Genomic DNA, 24,390 nt, shown 5'->3' with positions numbered 1-24,390 from the left:
TGCAGCATGGGTCCCTCAGGACTGCACTGCTCCAGCACAGGCCCCACAGGCAGCCTCCTTCAGGTCACATCCTCTGCCTCACTGTGGGCTCCTCCATGGCTGCATGTGGAGATGTGCCCATGTGCTGCAGGGGGACAGCCTACCCCATTATGGGGCTCTTCTGGGCATCAGGGGACTTCTCCAAACCTGGAACACCTCCTGCCTTCTGTTTGCACTGACCTTTTGGCTGTTTCTCTCACATTTTTTCCTCACACAGCTGCTGCATGGTTTTTTATACTTTCTTAAATACGTGTCACTGAGATGCCATCAGCTTCATGGACTGGCTCAGCTTTGGCCAGAGCAAATTGGAACTACAAGGACAATCCCTAGTCTCTTCTACAGAGGCCGTCCCCGCAGCCCCTTCTCCCCACTGCCAAAATCTTGCCACATAAACCTTGTGCTGTGAGATTCTATTTGATGTATTCTGTGGGAGCTGTGAATCTTCAATGACATAATAAATACCACGAAATCCAATACAATCAAATATTAACTTTTTGAAACAGCATCCTTCCATCTGAAATGATTGGAAATTGTATGTTAGGCACTACTGTAATTAAGTGTTTTAAATCATTGTAAAAACAATTAGATAAAAGGTTGTATGTATAACCTTAGGGCTCATATTATGAAATCCTTCTTTTCTCTGGCAAAACCAGCCAACTCCATGACCCAACAGGATGTGCTATTAGATTGCAGGGATAATAAAGCCACCGTGAATACACCCCACCTTGAAATGACTAGAATTTAAATAAGTCCAAAGTTATTGATTAACCCAGGGCTGGGTAGAACATAGCAGCTCTATGAAGAGTTGACTGTTTCATCTGAATGCTTTGTGTTATTGAAGAGAAGAAGAATTGTGTCTTCCACATTCAGGCTAAGCAAAAATGGGCAGTTCACATGTAAGTACTTCTTTAATTTGGATAGTTTAATTTGGACAAGAATTTCCTGTTTTTTTTTTGTTTGTTTGTTTGTTTGTTCCTTTTTTTGTTTGGTTGGTTGGTTTTTGTTTTTGTTTTTGTCCCCTTTCACTTTGAATTGCATTAATACAGCTGCAAATGAAGATTTAAATTCAGAGTCTATTTAAAGCGTGGGCGGAAACATTGTACGTATATAGCTGGTAACATCCACTTCTTTGCAATATGTGAATTATAAAATGATTGCAGTAACACACAGGTTCTGCTTGTTTTAGCACTGTTAATGGCATAGTTAAAAAGGGAAGCAAGCACCTTGAGAAAAAGAAGCGATGCATTGGATGTCATGAGACATCTAAATTGAGTTAGATTAGCAAATTGGTGTTGGAACCTTCTAAACACTAAAACAGTTCCCTAAAGATCTATGAAAAGCTTTCCATAGAGGCCAAATTCAGCCAATTTTATCACTGAATAGTAGAGACAGGAGTAATCTCAAAATATGATGCTTACAGACAGGTCTGATGAAAATCCAGGTTACTACACTGAATCATATCATATGAGGCTGAGACAATTTTGGCCAATGTTCTGGTGCTTAATAGTAAATATCTAATGATGACATTTAACCTCAAAATAGCCTGAGTGATAGCTGTGTTTTTGGGTGAAAGCAGTGAATGATCAGCACTTCTGAAAATGAAGTAGCTTGTGCTGATGAAACTGGGGGATTTCAGCTTCACTTAAAATTTCATGGATGAACTGCAAATCATTCAGCTATGTGTCAATCTCTTTGATTGCCCTAAATCTGCAATTTAATGTATGTATCAATAAAAGACATCCTGTTTCTTCCCTCCTCATCATTTGTCCCCATGAAATTGCAGGTTGTCTTGGAGAAGTATCTGCAGCTATATCAGAGAACCACTTCTGACACAGCCTGAAAGTTCTTAATAGAGGTTTTCAGCTCATATTTTGCAATCATAGGTTCATGAGTGTCTTATATATTGTGTTTTTTAAACCTCCAGAGCAAGTCTTACAACCTCCCAGAGGATAAACGGGAACCAACCGTAGGGACAACAAGTTTGTCAACAGATGAGTCAGTAAGCACTCTTTTCACGAAGGACAAAAGGGGCACTATGGTGTTACAGCACACATTGCAGGGGTTTATGGTGGCTTTGGCAGGCACTGCAGTGCACAAAGGCAGCTCCTCTTCTGTGATCAAGATCAGCACTAGTAAAGCTGGGTTGTTTCATTCTGTTGAATACTGCATCGTTCCAAAATTTTGTCCCCCTTGAAATTCAAAAAGTGAAATTTCTTTGGCTAACCCAAATTTTGCAGGGATAAGTAGTAATTGAATCATCACTGTCAGCTGAGGTATTTTGTTCCAATGGGATGGATTTATAATTTAGAACTTAAAAAAAGGAAAATATTACTGTTAAATGAAATTTTCACTGAAAACTAAGCATTGTTCAAAGGAGCAATGTTTGTAGGAAAGCACAGATATCCTTGCTTGGAAGTTAAAATTGGACTTTTCAGCTATATCAGAGTGTATGATATTTAAAATGAAGCTTTCATCAAAATTAGTATCTTCCTAAGCATGCTAATTTAAACAAAAGTAATAAACATTACTGAAAAATATGCTTTCAACCAAAAAAATCCAACCAATTCTAAGAAGTAATTTTCTGTTAGAATATGAGCTTCTGATTGAGCTGCACCTGACACAACGTTAGAGCTCCAAATCCGCACGCTTCCACATGCTTCTCACTGTCTAAGCTCAGTTCAGACTCTATCTACAATCAACCAAAGATCTTGACTGCTCATCTCTAGAGATTTAAAGTCATTTAAATTTATTTTGTCCATTTGCATTCTTGCATCTTTAAGCTTATCTGTACTTCTGCTCTTCTTCAAGATCACTGCAACTGGAATCAATCCATGTGAAAATTTGAGTGGCTTTTCTGCTGTAAGCAAAGTGCTTTGGGGAGCATTTGGGGAATAGCAGCAATGATTTTCATGTTATGATGGCTTGAAAACTTTGATCGATTTTAATATTTGTGAAATTGTTTAACTGTTTTTCTAAACTTATGTCACTAAATAATGCAAGGCCCTGTATGCATTATTCTGTTGTTCTCAAACTAATCTGGGGGATGGACTAATTTAAGCCATTTTTTGCAATTCTCTGAAAGTCCCTTGAGTTTCGTTTTCCCATTGTAAAGCAGCCCAAACCTCCTGCCAGGCAGGACTTATTAACATAAGAAGGAGGTGGCAGGAGGTGGGCCAGATGGTTTGAGAACTTGAAGGTAAAAATGTAAGTATAACCTTGAGAGCACCTCCACCTGATGGATCCTTTGGGAACAAGCTCACAAACATCACAAGGGCCTTTGTGTCACTTACAAGGATGGAAGTACCTCATTAGTACAAGCATCACTAACTGCAGTGTAGTTTCATCATCTCATTGCAAAGCTCAACAAAAGCTATTTGTTGCTTCCCCTGGCAGACTGGCATTCAGTGTCAGTAGATTCTTGTTCATTCTCTGGCTATAAGCCCACAGTCAGCAGAAGACAAATACCTTCATACAACAGTGGGGGAGAACCATGGCCAACTTGAGAGCACCCTGAGACTTCCTCCACCCTCCAAGGTGGAAGGCAGCTAGAGAAAGAAGCCTCCAGGTTTGGTAGATGCGGTTGGTTTGTCAGACACCCAACGTGCAATGTTTGCACATTAATTTCCTTTGTATATATCTATAAATATGTAGATGGTGTTCAGATAATGCATCTTGCAGAGGGCCAAGGCCAGATGCATGCAGTCTTGGGGTTTCCCTTCTGGGATGCTACCTCCCTTCAGTTCTTTTCTTTAAAAATTTCAGATTTTGAATGTGCATACGGGTCAGTATGATATTCCCAAAGATTACATCCATGAATTGCAACCCCATGTTGGTATGCTTAAGTATATCAGTACTTAAATATGCATTTAAGTGATGCTAGCTATTTTGCTGGCATACTGAATAGTTAACTTCAGGCCTGTCAATTGTGAGAATTCATCACAAGTTTCAACTGAGGTAATGAGAAGAGTGAAAAATTTTTCACGAGACATAAAACTCTTCATAAAACTCTATATCTGTAGGAGTGTGCAAGTCAGAGGTTTGGGATCTCAGCTGAAAAACTGGCAGAATTTGGCAGTTCCAGTCATTTTAGTTATCACTAGCTGTATAATGGCCCAGCATACAAAGTGTTTTCCAGCCAGGCATTATAGTCAGTGATATAAAAGCAGACAACTCTATCCTTAGTATTATCCTACACTTGTAATACCACATTTCCTCTAGGCAATTAAAGCCATTTGTTAGACACTTTTGTGATTTCTGTTTTGAAGGTAAGTCTTCAAAGAAAGTAATCTGTTGACCAGTTCATGCTCTGGCACATCTTACATACAAATTTATGCACTGAAGCAGATAAATAGAAGTCTCTAAAAAGAAAAGCTGCAGTTTTGTGACTTTCACATTCTCTCTGTGTGGCAGTCAGGAAACTATCCCTGATATTAAAAGTAATCTGCTTTAAGGAATTCCACTAGATAGACACAAGTGGGTCTGGGCACATTAAAACCAGACGGTGCAAAATTTAGCTGTAAGAGAAACTCACCAAAACATAATTTTCTTCTCTTAATTATGGATTCATTTGTCATGGTCATGAGGATGATTATATTAAGCTGATTTAAAAAATAGCCATAAGCATTTTTGAGGTGATACATTAACAACTGCTTAGAAACAGGAGAAACATTGTAGGAGGTAAATTGTTTTACTTAGCCATTTAATTAGTTGTCCAGTTAGCATCCCCATTGCCAATTGTTTAATACAGGAAAAAGCAAATGCAACTAATTCTATTAGGATCTTGTTATCACTGCATCTTTAGTCTCAGATGTAGAAAATAAAGTTATTTGCACCTCTTGATTTGGAAAGGAGTAACTGAGTCATTACAAAGGCTGTTGAGTAAGGAAGCCCTGTGCATTGTGTTGTCCAACTTACAGTTCATATTGGAACTGTTTGGTTGCTGATAGCAGCAGACTTCAGCAGAAAGTTAGGTTGGGTGCATGTTACTGTCATACAGCTGCTAAACCTAAAAGAGTCATAAAGATTTTGGAGAGGGACAGCCTGCCTGGCAGGTGGCAAATGGCAAAGGTGTTTTTCTCTAAGCAGTCAGGAAGGCAGATGGCAATTTTCCAGTTATATATTGTTGTTGGCAGAGAAAATTGCTCAAATAAACAAAAATGACAGGTGTACATGGTGAAACAGCACAGGAAGAAAGGTGGTGGTCAAAAGGACACATGCAGTTCTGAAGTTGCCATGCATCCAGTTTTCTAAGCTGTCCTTCCCTGTGCTTGATCTCTTTACATTCTCTAAAAACAGATAGATCCCTTTGGCCAATACTGCCACACAGAAATAGCCAAAATGGGGACCCAGAGCAGCAATCCTGTACCAGCAGGAGCCTTTCCTATTATTACAGATGTTATCAGCCCTACCTTTTTATTACCACAGCACAAACCCTGGTGCTTGTTGATACTGCCTTGTTGCCAGCATGCCACAGCTGTTGACTTGTGTTTGTTTTTAAATACTAGCTCCCATCTAATCTGACCTCTGTGTTAAAACTGTTGCTGTTTGCATGGGTTCCTACCTGAGTAATGGAGCCCAATTATTTGAATTTTACTGAAGACCTTGCAGAAGACCATCTTACATTGATAGGATAGTAAGAGATGGGGAAACAACCATGCAGTAATGACTAAGTATCTTCACCCATGAACAGCCTTTCCCAGTTAGATAAGGCACAACCTTGACTCCTAGTAACTCATCTTTGTTCATTTGTTTTTTTTTTCCCCACCATATTGAGCAGTCCTAGTATTTGCAGGTTTTTCTAAGCAGAAGTACCTATGCACTGAGGTGACATGGGATTTCTGCCCTTTCTGAACAACAGTCTGGAGCTTTCTGAGCAGAGGCTGTGACCCTTCCTATTACACTCATTGCTTCTGCTGTGATTCAAAAATTCATGCAGTTCCATGCAACATGAGGTAGCGCTATGCTACGTTGAAAAAATATTTCTGACCAGAAACATGGCACCATATTTTCAATTTCTCTTTTTAAGTAGACCAGAACCAAACACCGCAGCCTACTGCCATATTTATTCTTGTGTTTTATTCTTAACACAAGAAAGGGGTTGGAAATGAATGATGAGAATTGGGGCATTTGTCTCTAAAACCACCCTTTCAGATGTTCACAGGAGGTGTTGCTGGTAATGGGGGTATAGTGGAGGACCACAACCATAAGATCTAAGACAATACATCATTTTTTCCCTCAGCGTGTTAATCTAGTTAACCTCAGATTCCAATTGCATTATAGCTCATTAAAAGCTTCTGCCAAGATGAATAATTAATCTTAAGTACATATGTGTTGATAAAACATTTATCATGTAAGTGGTGATTTGCTAAAAGCGATCATCCGTGGTCATAAGATATTAGATATAATTTAACTAATAAACACCCCAGTCGTGTTGCTCACCATGCTAACAAGGTGACTAAATGGTTTGGGACACATCTTGGTGGACACAGAAAAGATGAAAACAAATTAAGGGAGCATGAGATTAGAAGAGACCTCAAGGTGCCAGCTAATTTACCTAATGCAGCAAGCTCTACCCAAACCAGTCCTGAGATATCTCACGGTGCAGAGCTGGAGGAGAGCTGCTATTTGGTTGGAGATGGGGCTCTGCAAAGCTGGTGGAGTTGATGGATCAGGGATTGTGTTTTGTGAGAACTGAGAAATCAACAAGTACCACAGTTTCCAATTTGTGTTGGGTTTATTATTGTTTTGGCTTAGCTGTTTGTTTTCCTGTAATTCTCATTAGGGGTCTGGCTTCCTGAAGGAGCAGGGTGCAGGGTACTGCAGTGTCCGAATCTATCTGTGTGCATTCCTCAGTGCTGGGACTGGCCCCAGCTCAGCCCCGTATAGCCACCTGCTCACCCTCCACAAGAAGGGAGGAGAGAATGAGAAAGGCAAAAGTCAGAATTTTCGTGGGCTTAGATTTAAAAATAAAAAGGAGGGGGTGAGAACAAACAAAACGAGAAACAAGTGATGCAAAAGGCAATTCACCACCAGTTGACCTATGCCCAGGCACTCCTCAGATGGCAACCCCTGACAAATTCTCCCCAGATTTATTGCTGATCATGATGTCAGATGGTATGGAATATGATTGGAGTCAGCTGTGCTGGCTGTGTCCCTTCCCAGCCTCCTCACTGGGAGGGCTGCATGAGAAACAGAAAAGTCCTTGAGTGTGTGTTAGTACTGCTCAGCTAATGTATCGGCGTTATCAGCGCTATGCTGGTTACAAATTCATACCATGGCTCTATCCAGACTGCTGGGAATAAAATCAACTCTATTCCAGCCAAAACCAGGACACCTAGCTAAAAACCTTTGTACCTACTGGAATTTTTTTAGCTAAATTTACCAGCAGGGTTTTAGTCCCAAGGCTCTTTGGTGTCTCTTTTGTTTCATGAAAATCAAAAGAGAGAAACTGTATTAGAAATTCCTTTAGTAAAAGACTGATGTGTGACCTCAACGCGTGGCAGACATCAGAGAATCCTCATAACGTTCTGTTCTGATCACAGAAATTGCAGGATAAGCTATGAAACCAGTCTGAAACCAGATGGGAATCTGTGGAAAATGAGACTTGGATGGCAAGGGAAGCTCATATGGTTCCATGTGGAACTGGTTTGTGTAATTGTTGTTTAAATCTTGGTTCTTTCCAATGCATTTTTATGATTGTAACTAAATGCATGGGAAGAATAACAAAACCAGTAAATTAACTGGGGCTTGATTCTGTACCAATTTCCAGTAACCACTGCAGATGCCCTCAGACCCATGTGTAACAAGTTGCAGGTGCAGGTCACACAGCAGCCTACACATTTCCAGCTGGCATTGAGCTTACCCCAAGGCATCTCTAATGGCACCAGACACCAACAACTGAATACTGCCCTAAATTTTATTCCAGACCAGGTTCATGTGCAATAGTCAATGCTGCCAAGAGCCTGGCTAGGTCAGTCTGCCCTTTCTGAAGGCTCTCATTTTAGATTTAATTTTTACTTTTGTTAAGCCAAAGAGCAATGGAGTACAGCAATCAAAGACAATCTTGAAATAAGACATCTGCTGAATAATTCACTTCAATGGAGCTGGCAAAAATCTCAACATCTCTGAGTCGATCCAGCCCATGTTAGAGCTCTACCCGCAGCAATTCCATCTGTATCTCAATTACATTGAGCAGCAGCCGCATTCCTGCTGGCTCTTCCTAGTGATTTGCCTTTGGGGTCCATGTCTGCATTTATCCGTACACAACTTTGCATCGATCCATGTTGGAGCTGCAGGGGAAGAGAGTGGTCAGCAGCATCCCTTGCAGCCACCCTTTCTATTGTTTGACATTACTCTTCCATAAAACTCTGCTCCAAAGCATGGTTGTGCATCTTCTTAAGTGGTTGGGGGTGGAAAAATGCCAGTGGTTGCTCAGATATATTATCAGCTATTTTCAGTTAGAGTACTTTGTCTCTCTTTTGCAATACCTGTGTGCATGCTCATGGCAACATTCCTTCTGTTCTTGTCTTCTGACAGCTTAGCAGTTTATATATATGTATTGTCTTTACCTCCAGGAAGCTATTAGCTGTTTTCTTCAGAAATCTACACAGTACACTACAACATCTCTCCAATTGTACTATTTATGTATAGAATCAGAGAATCACAAGGTTAGCAACAACCTGTAAGATCATCTAGTCCAACCGTTTGTGTACCGTAAGGGTTCCTCCACATGCTGACATCAAGAAAAGTCTTCATATGCTTCTCTAAGTATTGTAGACCATCTTCAGCTATAAACTTCTCCCCTTACTCGGCTCTTGTGAGCCCCATCTGGAGTACTGCATCCAGGCCTGGGGCCCCCGGTACGGGAAGGACATGGAATGGCTCCAGAGGAGGGCCACTAAGATGAACAGAGGGCTGGAGCACCGCTCCTATGAGAAAAGGTTGAGGGAACCGGGATTGTTTATCTTGGAGAAGAGAAGGGTACAGGGAGATCTCATTGTGGCCTTCCAGTACTTGAAGGGAGCATATAAACAGGAGAGGGAACGGCTGTTTATGAGGGTGGATAGTGATAGGACAAGGGGGAATGATCTTAAACTGGGACAGGGGAGGTTTAGATTAGATATTAGGAGGAAGTTTTTCACACAGAGGGTGGTGATGCACTGGAACAGGTTGCCCAAGGAGGCTGTGGATGCCCCATCCCTGGAGGCATTCAAGGCCAGGCTGGATGTGGCTCTGGGAAGCCTGGTCTGGTGGCTGGCAACCCTGCACATAGCAGGGGGGTTGAAACTTAGATGGTCAGTGTGGTCCTTTTCAACCCTGGCCATTTTGTGTTTCCATGATCTCCTTGAAGTAAAATGTTATTTACAGCAAAAATAATGACTTGATATGCCTTACATGTTAAAAGTAATTGTTTTAGAACAGTTACAACACCAATGCTTGCAAGACATTGCCAATCAAATCTAATCTGAGTGCTTTAATTCTAAAACAAGACCAATATTAAAGTGACTCTGCCTGTATTTTTCAAAGAAAAATACATAGAGTCACAAATTGCATGAAGCATCAATTTATTTTGCCATTTTGTACTCTTCAGGAGAATGCACCCATAGTTCGGGAGGGCAGGAGGAAGCCCAGGTCTGAAGCAGCTCTCGCTCCTCTGCTTGGGAGGGCCGTGCCAGTGGGTGAGACCCAGCAGACAGTGAGACTTAACCAGGGCATTCTGAGTGACTCAGGAACTGACCTTGACAGTTTCCTACCCAAAGTAACAGCTTTCCAATCTACAAAGCCTTAATGCTAGTGTTACTCACAGTACTACATAGGTGATATCCTCAGAGTCATCAGTTAACGTTTGACAGTGGTTTATTTGAAGACGGTGGCTTCAACACAGCTCATTCTTGTAGTGCTTTAAAACAAACATATCCTGAACATCATTGAGAAACTGGCCTTCCTTCTCTTCACCATACTTTATCCTTGCAAATAAATACTTTTCTTTATGCCTTTATGAATTCTCATAAATCCACTATGTCATTTCAGTTGATGGTGCTGCCATTCTCCTACTTGTAACAACTGTGCTACGCACACCCAATAGCCACACCAACAAGTGGCATATAGGGGTGAGGGACTAGCTGTAGTCTGGCTACAGCACAAAATCCATCAAGGCATACAATAACAAACCAGCTTGCAGCACCCATTGGGATTGCTCCAGAATGCATGATACAGATGGAAGAAATTATCAGTGCATTACCAAGCATAGGAAGAACTGTGACAACTCTAACAAGCCTATGTCAAAATGGATTGAAGTGCTGAAATGCTTTGCATTAAGTGCTGAAATGCTTTGCATTATCAGCTTGGTGTTAGGGAGGGAGGACGCCTCTTTGCATGGCACACTCAACTGATGGGCTGTATGTCCAGAATGGATTTCTGTTCTTTTGTGGGATATCTTTATTCTGCTCCTCAAGACTAATCCCTGAGGCTGGTTAGCCTCTGCTGTTTGTTTTAGGATTGCAGAGAATAAAGTTGAATTTTATTCTGATGAGTCTTAATGTTACCAAGATGAAAAGGAAAATGGAGGTATAACATGACTGTTGAAAAAGCAGAAATAAATTAGAATTATTGAATTTTCAGCTCTCATTGTGGAAAAAAAAAAAAAGAAAACAAAAATTCTTCTACGCGATTCCATGCAAGAAGCAGCACAACTGCCCTCTGAACAGTAGAAAAATAGGAAAGCAATTAATGTGATTTGTTTTGGACAGACAATGGTTTCTAAATGTTTTTCATTTTCTAACACTGTGCTTTTCCCTTTCAGCAAGGTTCTTGAGAAGCTGGAAGACTGTTAAATAAAATCTCCCACTAGAAAATATTATTTATATGCATCTAATTCCACCTCACTGGAAAGGTTTGGGAAAGTGTGTACATGCTTTGCCAACCACAGAGAGCATAGTGCAGGGTGCACATTCACAAGCAACAACAACGGGCTGGTGAAAGTGTTACCTTGTGAGGCTGCAGTGCCATAAGTCTGAGAACCTTTTGCATTGATCCTGTTCCTTAATAATTGCTATTGAAATAATAACTTTCAATTAAGATAATGTGAGTGAGAAAGCTGCGTTACAGCAACTGCCATTAGCAGTAAGTTGTATCCTAGCCATTGACTGCATTAGAAAAGCCAAGGTGCTTAAATGGTGTTTAGTCTATTACAAAGGGAAAGTAACAAAGGAACTGTATTTAGAGGTTATCCTTGAGATAAGGCCCTTTGTCTTTTGATAGAGGGGAACTTAATGCAGAGCTGTATCTCTTCCACCAGAACTGGTAGAGCAGAGTGTAAAACTTCAGAGGAATACCAACAGGCTATACCAATACATGGCAGAGCATGTTCAAAGTCCAGATAGTAAATTGTCCTCAGCCCAACAGAATGACTGTCTGTGACATTTTTCAGGAGTAATCTCTGATGTGCTCTTCCCTAGGGCAAGGAGACAATATAGCCATGTAGCTTTTCTGCTGAGTGGCATTTTTGGAAGGGCTTAGGAGCAGAGTGCCATGTCCTTAACTGACCCTAATGGAGAGCAGACTGGTTTGCCTTTGGGTACCATCACCCTTCAGTAACAGAAGTGGAGAGCCAGTGCCTGGCAGCCCTGCAAAACAAACCGCCAGATCAACCTGCTGCTATTTGAATGGAAATACCAAAGCACTTATAGTGCACACTTAGACCTTCAGAGCAGATGGTGTGCATATAGTTCAAATTGATTTAGGAGCCTAGGAGCTATTTTCCAGTATTATTTAAGCTCTTAGGCATTTAAATTATCTGATTCATGATACTACAGGGGCTGAAAATGTTGCTGGCCTGCTCCCAGATACTTCTGCTCTTGTCTGAGAAATAGCAGAGCAGGGGACTACCAGAAGTGCAGCCCCTTTGGTTCACACCCTGTCAAATTAGTACAAATTAGTGGTTTTCTGTTTACATTTATATGTCAGGCTATAAACTGCTGCTGTAGTGGTGGACTATGATCCTGATAGATCTAGCTCAAAGTAACCATATGTACAGTACACACACAAACACACACACACATGTACAACCACCATCTTTATGATGTTATATATCTTCATTTACTTTGTGTAAGGACATCCATTCAAGAAAGGTATGCAGGACCCATTTTTATTCAATCCATAGAGACTGTCAGCTGCTAACAGTTAAGTATGTGCAGGGTTCTGCATGCATCTGATAAGTCATTTATATTGGCCTGTTGTTAATGTGGTACAAACAAACAGTATTTGTTCTGACATGAAGTTGTCCAATATAAAGTTATTACATTCAGATTATTTGAACAAGCCTGAACTGTCAGAGCAAAGTTACATAGGATCAGCATCACGTGCCATGTGGAAACAGCTATTTTTGCTCCAATTCCAGGAGACCTTGTGATAGACAAAGTGTTTCAGCAAAGCCCAATCTGAACTTCACAGTATAGAAGATGTGACTAAATATCAGACAAGAACCTGGCCCAGACTTCTGTGATTCAAAGGGAATAATTCAGAGTCATTTCCCATGTGTCCATTGTGTCTCTGTTTTCTCAGTCAACCGAGAAACGCCGTCATCATGGGTTTGATGCAGACCGAGATGCCAAGAAATTACACAGTGCCTGCAAAGGAGCAGGTAAGAAAGCTCTTTGTCTTTGTGCAAAGGGCAATTCAAGATTATAAAGAGCATATCCATATTCAAGAACAATGTTTAAATCATTTTCAGTTAATCTTTATGCTTTCTGTCACTGACTCAAAGAGCATGCACACGCATGGAGTTAAGGTAATTGGGAAAGGCAGTCAGTTTGTTCCTCAAAGACTGGTTTTGTTAACTGCTTGACTCCAGAGCATCAGGCTAAACTTGCTATTTGCTGATGTGACAGGACAACAAAGCTGTCAATGCTGATATTGACATTCATGGAGTCCAGTCAGTAAGGCCACGTTAAGGGCATGGCAATATATCCTTTCCCAGGGACCAGCCAAAAACATGGCCACCTCCATATGCTAGAGCCCACTCCAGCTGAAAGGAATATGGTCAGCAGTCAGCCTGCTTCAGTGATTTTTAACCAAACGTATTGGCTCCCACCATCTCCTCTGGTAGTTTTAAGATGGCTGAGTGTGCACCAGTGTGAATGAGGAATGCACTGTGTCCATGGGATCCTCAGATCCATGGAGGTGCCAATGTCCAGCAGAGGAATAACAGCTGAGTAGCAGATGAAGATGTTAAGTTATTCTATACACCAGGTATTTACACAGTAAACGTTTAAGCCTTTCTTCCTGGTATAGCACTGACATTCAGGATTGAATAGTAAAGTACTTGAATTTTAGGAAATCATCTTGTCCTGTCAAGTTACCCCTGTCAAGATAGTCCCAGAGGACTCTCCACTGAGTGTTTAACTCCACGTTGTCAAATAGAGATGCTGTTCCTTCTAAAATTGGATGTTGACTACCATCTTGGTTCCAAGCATGAAGAACTGGACAAGATGCCCTGAACTTGGCCTGGATGTACCCACTGGTGATCTTCAAGAATGAAAATACATCAGTTGCTGATGAATGCCAATAACATTTTTATTTTTATCATCCATACTGGTAGCTTCTCTGAAACACTTGCTGGTTTCTGCTCCTGAGAGCCTGCAATGAGGCACAAAACAAAGCCCAGTAGATGAAAGCAACAAATAGAAAAGACCATGGGGAAGTGTCCACCAGCATGACACACGTGCATCAGCAGAACTGGCCTAAGGCTTGATGCATATCATCTGCCAGTTAAATCCTTTATATGCTATGGACATTGTGGCAATGCCCACATCAGTCAGGGCCAGAGATGTTTCCAGCCAGATGTTCATTTCAATACCTGTCTTGAGTAAGTGCCTGGGACAAGTCATTGGCCCCACAGATGGAAGTGCACCAGGACACAAGTTAATGCAATAGCTGCTCTGTTATGTCACTCAGGCATCCAAATAGCACTGCTGTAGTCCTGTCCCATTAGCCACAAACATCGACTGATGCCTTCCAGCTGCCTTGTTTAGAGCAAACATCTATTTATATTGGCTTAGGGCAAGAAAAGTGCAAGAACAAGGTCATTGCCTTCAGTAAGCATCTATCTGTTGCATAAATTACAGGTCAAATCTTCTTCAGGACTTTCCCATGGCAGGACGTTGTGTGGTCAGTTCCCCTGTGGGCTTTCCAGAGAAACAGCCCCTGCAGTGCCCATCATTGGGACTTCCCAGCGGCTGCATTCTCCCACTTATTTTTGCCAAACAAAACAGCATCAGCAGGGAGATTCAGACCATGAAGACTAATTCCCTCTCCTCTTTCTGATTCCATCATCTAGCACAGAGGACAACCTGTTTTGCACAGGCCACATTTAAGGCAGTGAGTAAGCAAGACTGATTTGAACACATCCTCACCTCCCCAGCCACTCGCCCCATGCTGTTGCCACAGCTGAAAAGCATTGCAGGGGTGGAAAATAGGGGCAGGGAGTGCCACTCTAAACATGGACATCAGTCTATGGGCATTGATTGGCGTGTCAAAACCCTGATCAGAAACAGAAGGCTCAGATCCTCTGATAATATATAAGCAGCATAAGGCAGTGATCTTTTATTTTATGTTCTGAACATTGTAGCTGACTACAGATAAATATATTTGCAGAAGAATTCAGATGCTACAAATCCCAAAGTTTGCCGGTTAGATGTATGTATATTGATTTGTTTCTCTTTAGAGAGGAAAGCACTCAGTCCTCTTTTCTTTCCTCTGCATTGGACTCTTGATTAAATCCTGTCTGTGTACAACCCTCTTTTTCAGGAACTGATGAAAAAAAAATTATTGAAGTCTTGTCAAGTCGAACATCAGAACAGAGACAACAAATTAAACAGAAGTATAAAGCTCTCTATGGCAAGGTATTTCGGAATAAATGGCCTCTCCCTTTTGAACAGCATGCATGCTGGTAAAGGAGCTCACATACCTCTGCTTTTGAGATACCAAGGCACCAGTGGATGGAAGGTTTCTGATTCAGCAATTTTTTTAGCTCCCAAAATACTGTTATATTAATAACATTAGGATTCAGAATATATATTTTTTTAATTCAGCCATAACCAGATCAGAGCATTTTACTCAATGTTGGGACAGCTAGAAAATAATTCATAACCAAAATCAAATATTTTCTCAGAAAGAGTGGTGAAATGTTGGCACAGGCTGCCCAGAGAGGTGGGCAACCCTTCCTACCTCTCTTTGGGAGAGCAGAGCTGCACACTGCTAGAGGAAGCTTGGTCCACCAGCGCCCTGGGACTGGTCCAGCACTGGTGGCAGCTGCTGGCTCAAGGGATGGAGCTCGTCTGTGGTTGGGCAAGAGCACACTTCAGAACAGTAGATGTAGAACTGGCCTTCTTCACTGTCGTTCTGAAGCTGTCAAATACTTCCTGGACTGCAGGAAATGTTAGCTGAAGAAAGAGCTTGAAATAAATCATTGGTAGATGTTATTCTCAACATGAGTGCTCAGCTGACATAAACACTAGCCAGCTCTTCTCCAGGGTCTTATTAATTTTTGAATTAAAAAGATCAGAAAGGATTTTTGTGGGTTTTTTTCTTTTTCTTTCTTTTTTCTTTTTTTTTTCCTTTGGTGGAAAAAAAATGCAAAGCACTTTATAGAAACATGTTGCTTTTTCTAGTTAGTCAGTTCTAACCAAAAGTGGAAGAGAATCTGGGGGAGGTTTGATCCCTTCTGGTGCACCTCTTTTAAAGCAGGTTTCTGCACTGTGTTTCAGAGCAAATTCTCCTGGTAAGGTTTTTTAAATAGTAGTGTACATGTATTTAAACAAGGAAGAGTACAAACTGGACTGTGAGCAGCTGATAATTGAAGACCAGAGAAAAAAATCATTCAATATTTTGGGGAGAATTTAATATGCAAAAAGATCCCCACATACCTTATTTTTTTTTTCATATCTTTGTCCCTTTTTGGTACAGAAAAAGCTTTGAAATCATAAAATTATCTAATTCCACTTGGACTTTTGCACTAACCCTTCCAACTGCCCCCACAGGATTTGGAAGAGGTCCTGAAGGGAGACCTGAGTGGCAGTTTTGAAAAGGCTGTGCTGGCTCTGCTGGACCTTCCCTGCGAGTATAAAGCCCGGGAGCTTCATAAGGCCATGAAGGGCGCTGGGACCGACGAGTCACTGCTGATTGAGATCCTCTGCACACAAAACAATAAGGTTGGGACATTCTGGTAGATTTTACATGTGATGTACCTTAGGTAGCAGTACAGAGAGCTGACTTGCTTTGTCTGCTTGTTTGCTGGTTGATTTATGTTCTTATTTCCCTAGGAAATCACAAACATAAAGGAGGCATACAAGCGGCGTAAGTTGTGTTGCATTTCATATACCTTCATTTGAGGCCTTTGTCACTGAGTGAACCCTCACAGATTTGTTTTTTTCCTGCGCAGTCTTTGATAAAGATCTGGAGTCTGATGTGAAAGGTGACACAAGTGGTTCCTTGAGGAAGATATTGGTCGCTGTGCTGGAGGTGAGGCTGTGAACTTTGCTGTTATGCACCGACCTGGAAGAGAGATTTTCTTTTCTTTATCATAATAAGTATTAGCTGCTATTTAGAATAAGATTACTGTAATAAGTAATTTAATAACAAAGTAACTGTCATAAGCAAAAGATATTCTTAAAGGCATTTTTCAGGACAAGAACTTTCTAAGTTTCTAGCTTTTTAAAGTAACAATGGGGATTATGCAAATTCAGAAGCAATTTTAAAAATTCTGATAATTTCACAGAATCACAGAAACACCAAGGTTGGAAAAGACTTACAAGATTGTCCAGCCCAACCATCCACCTATCACCAATAGTTCTCACTAAACCATGTCCCTCAACACAAAATCCAAACATTCCTTGAACACCTCCAGGTTGGTGACTCCACCATCTCCCTGGGCAGCCCAATCCAGTGGTCAGGTACCTGACCACTTTTTCAGAGAAGTAATATTTCCTAATGTCCAACCTAAATTCCCCTGGCACAGCTTGAAGCCATTCCCTCTAGTCCTATCACCAGTTACACAAGAGAAGAGGCCGACCCCCAGCTCACTACAACCTCCCTTCAGGTAGTTATAGAGAGCAGTAAAGTCTCCCCTGAGCCTCCTCTTCTCCAGACTGAACAATCCCAGCTCCCTCAGCTGCTCCTCATAAGGCCTGTGCTCCAGACCCCTCACCAGCTTTGTTGCCCTTCTTTGAACACGCTCCAGGGCCTCAATGTCTTTCTTGCAGTGAGGGGCCCAAAACTGGACACAGAACTCGAGGTGCGGCCTCACCAGAGCTGAATACAAGGGGACAGTCACTTCCCTGTTCCTGCTGGCCACATTATTTCTAATGCAGGCCAGGATGCCATTGGCCTTCTTGGCCACCTGGGCACACTGCTGGCTCATGTTTAGCCGAGCATCAATCAAAACCCCCGGGTCTATTTTCTCTACACAGTCTTCCAGCCACTCTGTCCCAAGCCTGCAGCGTTGCCTGGGGTTGCTGTGGCCAAAGTGCAGGACCCGGCATTTGGCCTTGCTGAACCTCATCCCATTGGCTTCAGCCCAGCTATCCAGTCTGTCCAGATCCCTCTGTAGGGTCTCGCTACCCACAGGCAAATCGACACTTCCAGCCAACTTGGTGTCATCTGCAAACTTACTGAGGGTGCACTCAATGCCCTCATCCAGGCCTTCAATAAAGATATTGAAGAGGACAGGCCCCAGTACCAACCCCTTGGGAACACCACTAGTGTCTGGTCACCGGCTGGATTTAGCTTCATTCACCACTACTCTCTGGGCCCAGCCCTCCAGCCAGTTCCTTATCCAAGAGTGTACCTGTCCAAGCCATGGGCTGCCAGCTTCTTTAGGAGAATTTGAAGGCATCAGTGTAGCGTTTTTATTTTTACCACAATAATGGTGCCATAGAATCATAGAATCATAAAGGTAGGAAAAGAGCACTAAGATCATCTAGTCCAACCATCAGCGCATCATCACCATACCCACTAAACCATGCCCCTTAGTGACATATATACACATTTCTTGAAAACCCCCAGGATAGAATGGTAGAATACCCATGAAAGATCATGACTATATTACGCTAAATTCTAAAACCTGTGACATCTGATTTCAATCTCAACTGAAGAATTTACAATTCATACAGATACAGAAGAAGTAAGAAAGAAATTGCTATTATGTTAGCTTTCCATTCACAAAAAGAAAGCATATTTTCCATTACAACATGCTTTATTTTAAACCAGCTACATGAAATAAAAAATGAATAACATTTCTATAAGGACATAATATAGCTAAATAGAGTGGGATCACAAGTAGGAATGCAACAGTCTGACCAGACAGCCCATGAAAATGAAAATAATTGGTACATTTTAAAGTCCTAACGGTCTCATTGCTAAGTACACCAGTCTGGAAATCACTGCTTCAACCTCTTGGGGTGTATTTTCAGGAGACGCAAATGTATCATCCATATATCTTTTTCATAGATAATTTGTTTGTAATTTCAATCAGGAAAAAAAAAAAACAGTGCTAGTGAATGCTCAGAGCATGCATTATATGCATTTACTGAGGAATATTTCACAGCTCTCAGGGAGTACATGCAGCACTGATTAATGTGCAGGCTTCACCTCAAGTCTATTCTAAACTTGGACAGTTCTATCCCATGCTGTACAGTGGCCCATTACTAAGCAGATGTCAGCAGGTGGCAGCAAAACTAAACCAAAATGTTTGGGAACGCCACTAAATGACCACCTTTCCCTTCACTACAAACTAACCAGCACTTGAGTCTCTTTTTCCACTGTAACGTCCTTTTCTGTAGGCAACCCGAGATGAGAACCAACAGGTCAACATAGAGCTCGCTGAGCAGGATGCCTCAGATCTGTATAAAGTAAGTGAAACTACAGAAAGAAAGAAAAACAACAATTATCTTGTGCTGCTCAGCAATGAGATGATGACGAAGTTCACTGAGCGTGTGGCAATAAATAAATGCATCAAAAATTAACATGCAATATCTAAGGCAGGAGAAGGCCGCTGGGGAACAGAGGAGCTGGCTTTCAATGTCGTCTTAGCAAAGAGAAGCTACAGTCAGCTGAGGGCAACTTTTCAGGCCTACGAAAAGGTAAGTTATTCCCTTCTGTGATATGGGTTGTGCAGAATGTGATGTGTAGCATGCAGATCCTGCAACAGCACATAGCGAAGGTGATCCTTTATTTGCCATTTTGAAAGGAATTTGGAAATTATTTTACAGAGGGAAAAAGCTGTATTGTTTGCCAGTTAAGCAGAGGATATTCACTTTCATAACCCACACAGCATCCAACCAAACAAAAGCTGTGATGTCCCACAACTGCATGATGATGCGTGTGCCCATTCCTGCAGCAGGAGGGCTGACTGTTCTGGGACAGTGGGGTGGCACACAGCTGGGTGAATGCGTGCTGGGCCTGTCCCTGGCTTACTCATGAGACCTTAGTGTGTCTGGAGGTGCCTATTCCCATCCTCTTCATTGCACTCATCCATAGCCCTTCTGTTAGAGCAGAGGCACATCTCCAGCCTCTTCTGAGCAGACAGCAGGTGCAGGGACTTTGCTGTGTTCTCCTGTACCCCCAGGCAAAAGACAAAGTAAGCAGCAGAATCTTGGCTGTTTATTTGACCTGTGAAAGTTCAAGCAAAGGATGATGCAAAGTTCTTCTCCCAGCAGCTAGGTAGAAGCTCAGCAGTGATGTTTGTTCTCTGGAGAGGGCTCCTCTCCAGCCTCTGGCGGCTCAGAAATCTGAACTTCCCTAGGATGACTCTGAGTTCATCAGAAAACTGTGAGCCTAAGCATTGAAGATGGAAAACCTTCAGTCACAGTCTTCTTTCAATGTCAGCATAATAAGGAACCCTTAGTTGGGAAAAAGTTTGAAGCTTAATCCAGCTTTTGGTTTGGTGCTGGCAGGAAGACAGAACCAGTCACTAATTGATACTCCCTTGAACTTGCCCATACCCTGGGGGTTCCAAGCTACCTTCACTTTTTGACTCCAAAAGCTAAGAAGGTTGCCCAAACCAATCTACCACATCCTGTCTGGCTGTATTTGAGGAAGGGGGCCCAGATTAGAGCCGTGTGAACATAAGTCCTTCTTCACTTATGGAAAGATAAATAGAGACAGATCAATATGACATTGGGTTTGCAGAACCTCACAAGGTACCCATTGCTGCCTTGTATCTTGTTCTGCTAGGTCTGAGCTAAAGTCCACTGGAAACATGCAGAGCCAGCCAGATAGCAAAACAGAGCAAAGTAAAAGGCTTTGAGGTTCACAAAATTTACAAAGGTCAAAATGAACTATGTTTTGAAGTAGCAGTCCCTTTTTCCCTTTTTCTACAGAATAATACAAAAACTTGGGAACAACTGAAGTGCTTGTAAACTTTCCCCGGGAAGCCAAAGACAATAAGTAACAAAACTTCACAGAGCTGGTAAAGCTCCAAAATTTATCTTCTCTGTGTGGAAACTATCCAGAGCCTTGATAAAAGGATTAGAGACTTTTTCCTAAACTCGAGGTCACTCAAGAAGAAGCTGAAGCTTCTTTCTTCTAGAAGCCCTCTGATATGAGTACAACTGCTTGATTGATGTTATCCATCTCCTAGCTGCTGTGTCCTACCAGGTCTTGTAGGCCCTGTTTTCTTGATGCTAGTGGATCTGTGAGCACTTAAACCTGAGAAAGACTTCATTTGTCCTTGAATTACTCTCTTGTAAAGAGCTAAAAGGATCTGAATTGGGCTTTTGCCATTGGATCCTAAACATAAGGCAGGTTTTATGGCAGTGCAATGACATGTGCAAAGAGCAACTCTTACAGCTACATCTGTTGTCCTTGTAGGTATGTGGAAAAGACATAGAAGAATCCATTAAAAGTGAAACATCAGGAGATCTGGAGAAAGCTTATCTTACTCTTGGTAAGAAAAAAAAAAAAAAGAAGCACTGAAACCTTTCTTTTTTAGTTCTTGCCCTCCTCTGACACTGGTTCTTGGGGTTCTGTGTACAGTCTGGTGACAGTTATTGAAGTAACTCTAAACTGAAGCTGACATATCTGCTAGAAAAAGGAGAAACAGGTTTCAGTAGTGATTTGGAGCCCTTGATATTAAAAATAAATCTTTCTAGATACAGCTCCTCCCCAAGGCTGGGTTATTCCCTCTCTAAACTGCCCCTGAGGCCATGGTTGTGAATAACTTCCAGCCTGGGCATCATCAGCAGTGTGCTACAACACTACTGCAAAAACATACAGGGTCCATATTGGCCATTTAGCACTGGGGATGACTGTGACCAGTATATACACCTGTACCCTGGATCTGGTTAGCTTACTGGTATTGATTTTATCTGTGTGGATCTGGGCTCTCCCAAATCTTGCCCCTCTCAGCTGCAGGTGAGCAAGTACCATAAGAATATATCACAGAGTCATAAAATCATAGTGTTTGTGTTTGTGTTTGAAAGGATTTTAAAGAACATGATCCCAACCCCCTGCGGTGGGAAGGGCTGCCCCCCACCAGCTCAGGCTGCCCAGGGCCCCATCCAACCTGGCCTTGAACACCTCCAGGCACCCACAGCTTCTGTGGGCAGCCTGTGCCAGGCCATCACCACCCTCCGAGTACAAAATTTCTTACTAAGATCTAACTTAAATCTCAACTTTTTTAGTTTAAAGCCATCTCCTGTTGTCCTGTCACTATCAGACCATGTAAATGTTGGTCTCCCTCCTGTTCATGAGCTCCCCCCACATAATAGAAATCTGCAGTGAGGTCTCCCTGGAGCTAAACAAGTCCATCTCCCTCTATCTTTCTTCATAAGAAAGGTGCTCCAGCTCTTTCATCTTCTTCATAGCCTCCTCTGGACCCACACCAATAGCTCCATATTTTTCTTGAGTTGAGTGTCCCAGGCCAGGACATAGTAAATATATCATCAAGGAGAACTCCAGATGGGCAAACGCTCATCCCCATTCATTTCATTTTCACTGTAGAATAGCAGTGGAGTCAGCGTTTATCATTTCACTGTGTAATAAACTTTCCCTCTGGAGAAATTGTGTGACTCCATTCAGATTCCAGACTTGCTCCTTGTACGTGGATAGGGAACTAGTTAAAAAATAAAAACTCTCCCGGCTCATATGTCTACCTGATCATAACTCTAGAGAGTTTTCTGTATTTCTTCCCTACTTAATTCCTTCTGATTGAAGATGTAATAAAAAGTGTAAATATGTAAGTGTAATGAAGTCTCTTACTGTTCTTCAGTCAGCTGTGCGAAAGACTGTCCAGGTTACTTTGCTACACTTCTGCACAAGTCAATGAAAGGAGCTGGGACTGATGAAGATACCTTGATTCGCATCCTTGTGACTACAGCTGAGGTAGGTTATCCTGCAATCTGCAATACTATAGTACGATCAGTTCTGTGAGAAATACAAATTTAGAGAGTACAGAGTGAGCTCTGGTGGATCGTGTGCTGAGCCAACCCCATAGAGCCCAATGACATCAGAGGTCACACTCTGCTTTTGTACCTAGGCAATACTAATTTTGGTATGGCATCTATTTCTGGTTTTGAAAGGACGAGCAAGCATACAGGAAGCCTATAGCAGAGTCAATTGTACCTGGATAAAAAAGGCCCATGGGGAGTTCCTGGCCCAATAAGATGTGTAAAAGTAAATTCCTATTTAAGTAATTATAAAGCAGCAGTTCTCAAATTAATAATTGCTTATAAATATATGTTGCCAATTCTTTCTGATTCCAGTTAGGAAAAGCAGATGGGAAGGAGGGAAGAAAAATAAAGAGCCAAAGGGGATAATTGTAATTTTAAAAAGAACAAAATTGAAAAAGACATTTGAGATCCTAAACATAGTCTTTAATTCTTCCTACTTTATAAGCTGTTGAGATTATAACCCTGGGGCTGTTTCAGTCTTGATTCAGAAGAGGAATTGTTCACACGGACATGGAGAGCATATTTCTCAATAATCAGCAGTGTGAGAAATCAGTCTCCAATGCAGTCTCTTCATTGAGATGCAGTTCAATCAAGAGAACACTTAAAGACCCCAGTAATACAGATCAAAGCTGTGCAGTGGGTTCCTTTTCACCAGAAAGCTTGAGACAAGGCATTTCATTCTCCCCTCATAGTAACCAGAAAATTACCTGTGTGAGTGGAACAAAACCAACAAAACAGTCTTTTATACTCCATCTTTTATACATACCCCTGGAAGTGCTCCTTTTCCTTCTTGCCACCACATAGATTGTCCACACAGCACCACTGAGCACCAGGTACTGAGCCCTTGGCCACCCCAGCATGCCCGTCCCCCTTTTCACAGCTAGTGTTCCCTCATCACACCATATCACATGAGCTTACCTCAAGTCCTAACAAGAACTCCTAGGTCCTCCAAGGTGTTTGGACCTCCTGCCTTCTCCTCTTCTTCCACTGACTGCAGTGGACCTTGAATCAGACCTCAGGGGTCCTAGTAGGAGCAGGACACATGGTACAAAGCATGACCCACTCTTCTAAAGAGGCTCTTGGTGTCTTCTCAGAGTGACCTTCCAGCAATAAAGGGGAAGTTCCAGGAAATGTACAAGAAGTCATTAGCTGAAGCCGTCCGATCTGATACCTCTGGGGACTTCAGAAAGTTGCTTCTGGCTATTTTGCACTAAAAAGCCATCAAGAATGAAGAGGCATGCTGAGCAGCCACCTCTTGATTAGCTTCCAAAACAGCATCCAAAAAATGTGGCATTAGCACAAAGAAAAAAATCCAATTTATTTTCTTTCCAGCTGGGATACACGTTGCCAAGTAAAGCTGGACGTGAGGTTTATGTTATGGCTATCTCACCAAATGTCCTTAAGCAATAAAGACGTGTTAAAAAACTAAGTCTAAATTGTTCTCTTTATGTCTGCATATGTGGAAGAATCTTTATTTTCTGTTATTTCTTCTGTGTAGACTCCCTGCCTTTCTTAAGACTTACTGCTGTTCTTAAGATTTTCCTTGTTCTTTCGCTGTGTTTTTTCCCCAGTATGAGGGGTGCAATGTCATGCCATCGCAGTTCTGCCCAGAGAAAATAGGTAGTAATTGCTTCTCAGCCCACTATTACAGCACTTTAAACAACATGTAGGCTGTTATCCCATAAGGGAGATAAGAAATTGCAGCCTACATTGGCACTACCACCTGAGATATGGCACAGGAAAATGTCCATGGAAGAGATGGGATTTCATGAGGTGGATCTATCCATCGTGGACATACCTGTCCTACAACAGTAGACATGGATCTCAGGCAGTTCACAATCTCCATCCTTGGAGGTTTCAGAGACCCAGCTGGATAAAACTCTTGAGCAATGTGGTTTGATCTCAT

At 41.9% G+C, this 24,390-nt stretch overlaps 1 protein-coding gene across 1 annotated transcript; it reads left to right on the top strand.

The window, feature by feature from the left end:
• Positions 1-485: 485 nt before the first annotated feature.
• Positions 486-24,068, top strand: ANXA13 (annexin A13). The gene is made up of 12 exons (XM_031590910.2): positions 486-935; positions 1,964-2,038; positions 12,601-12,679; positions 14,845-14,939; positions 16,077-16,247; positions 16,359-16,392; positions 16,478-16,557; positions 18,876-18,944; positions 19,074-19,175; positions 20,905-20,980; positions 22,304-22,416; positions 23,579-24,068. Exons 1-12 carry the CDS (start codon positions 921-923, stop codon positions 23,696-23,698), a joined length of 1,029 nt encoding a protein of 342 aa, XP_031446770.1. The 5' UTR covers positions 486-920; the 3' UTR covers positions 23,699-24,068.
• The last annotated feature ends 322 nt before the right edge of the window (positions 24,069-24,390 follow it).

This window comes from Phasianus colchicus, chromosome 3 (assembly GCF_987193195.1).
Source record: "Phasianus colchicus chromosome 3, bPhaCol1.hap1.1, whole genome shotgun sequence".
In the NCBI taxonomy this organism is placed as follows: domain Eukaryota; kingdom Metazoa; phylum Chordata; class Aves; order Galliformes; family Phasianidae; genus Phasianus; species Phasianus colchicus.
This window is presented reverse-complemented; position numbering and strand designations above follow the sequence as displayed.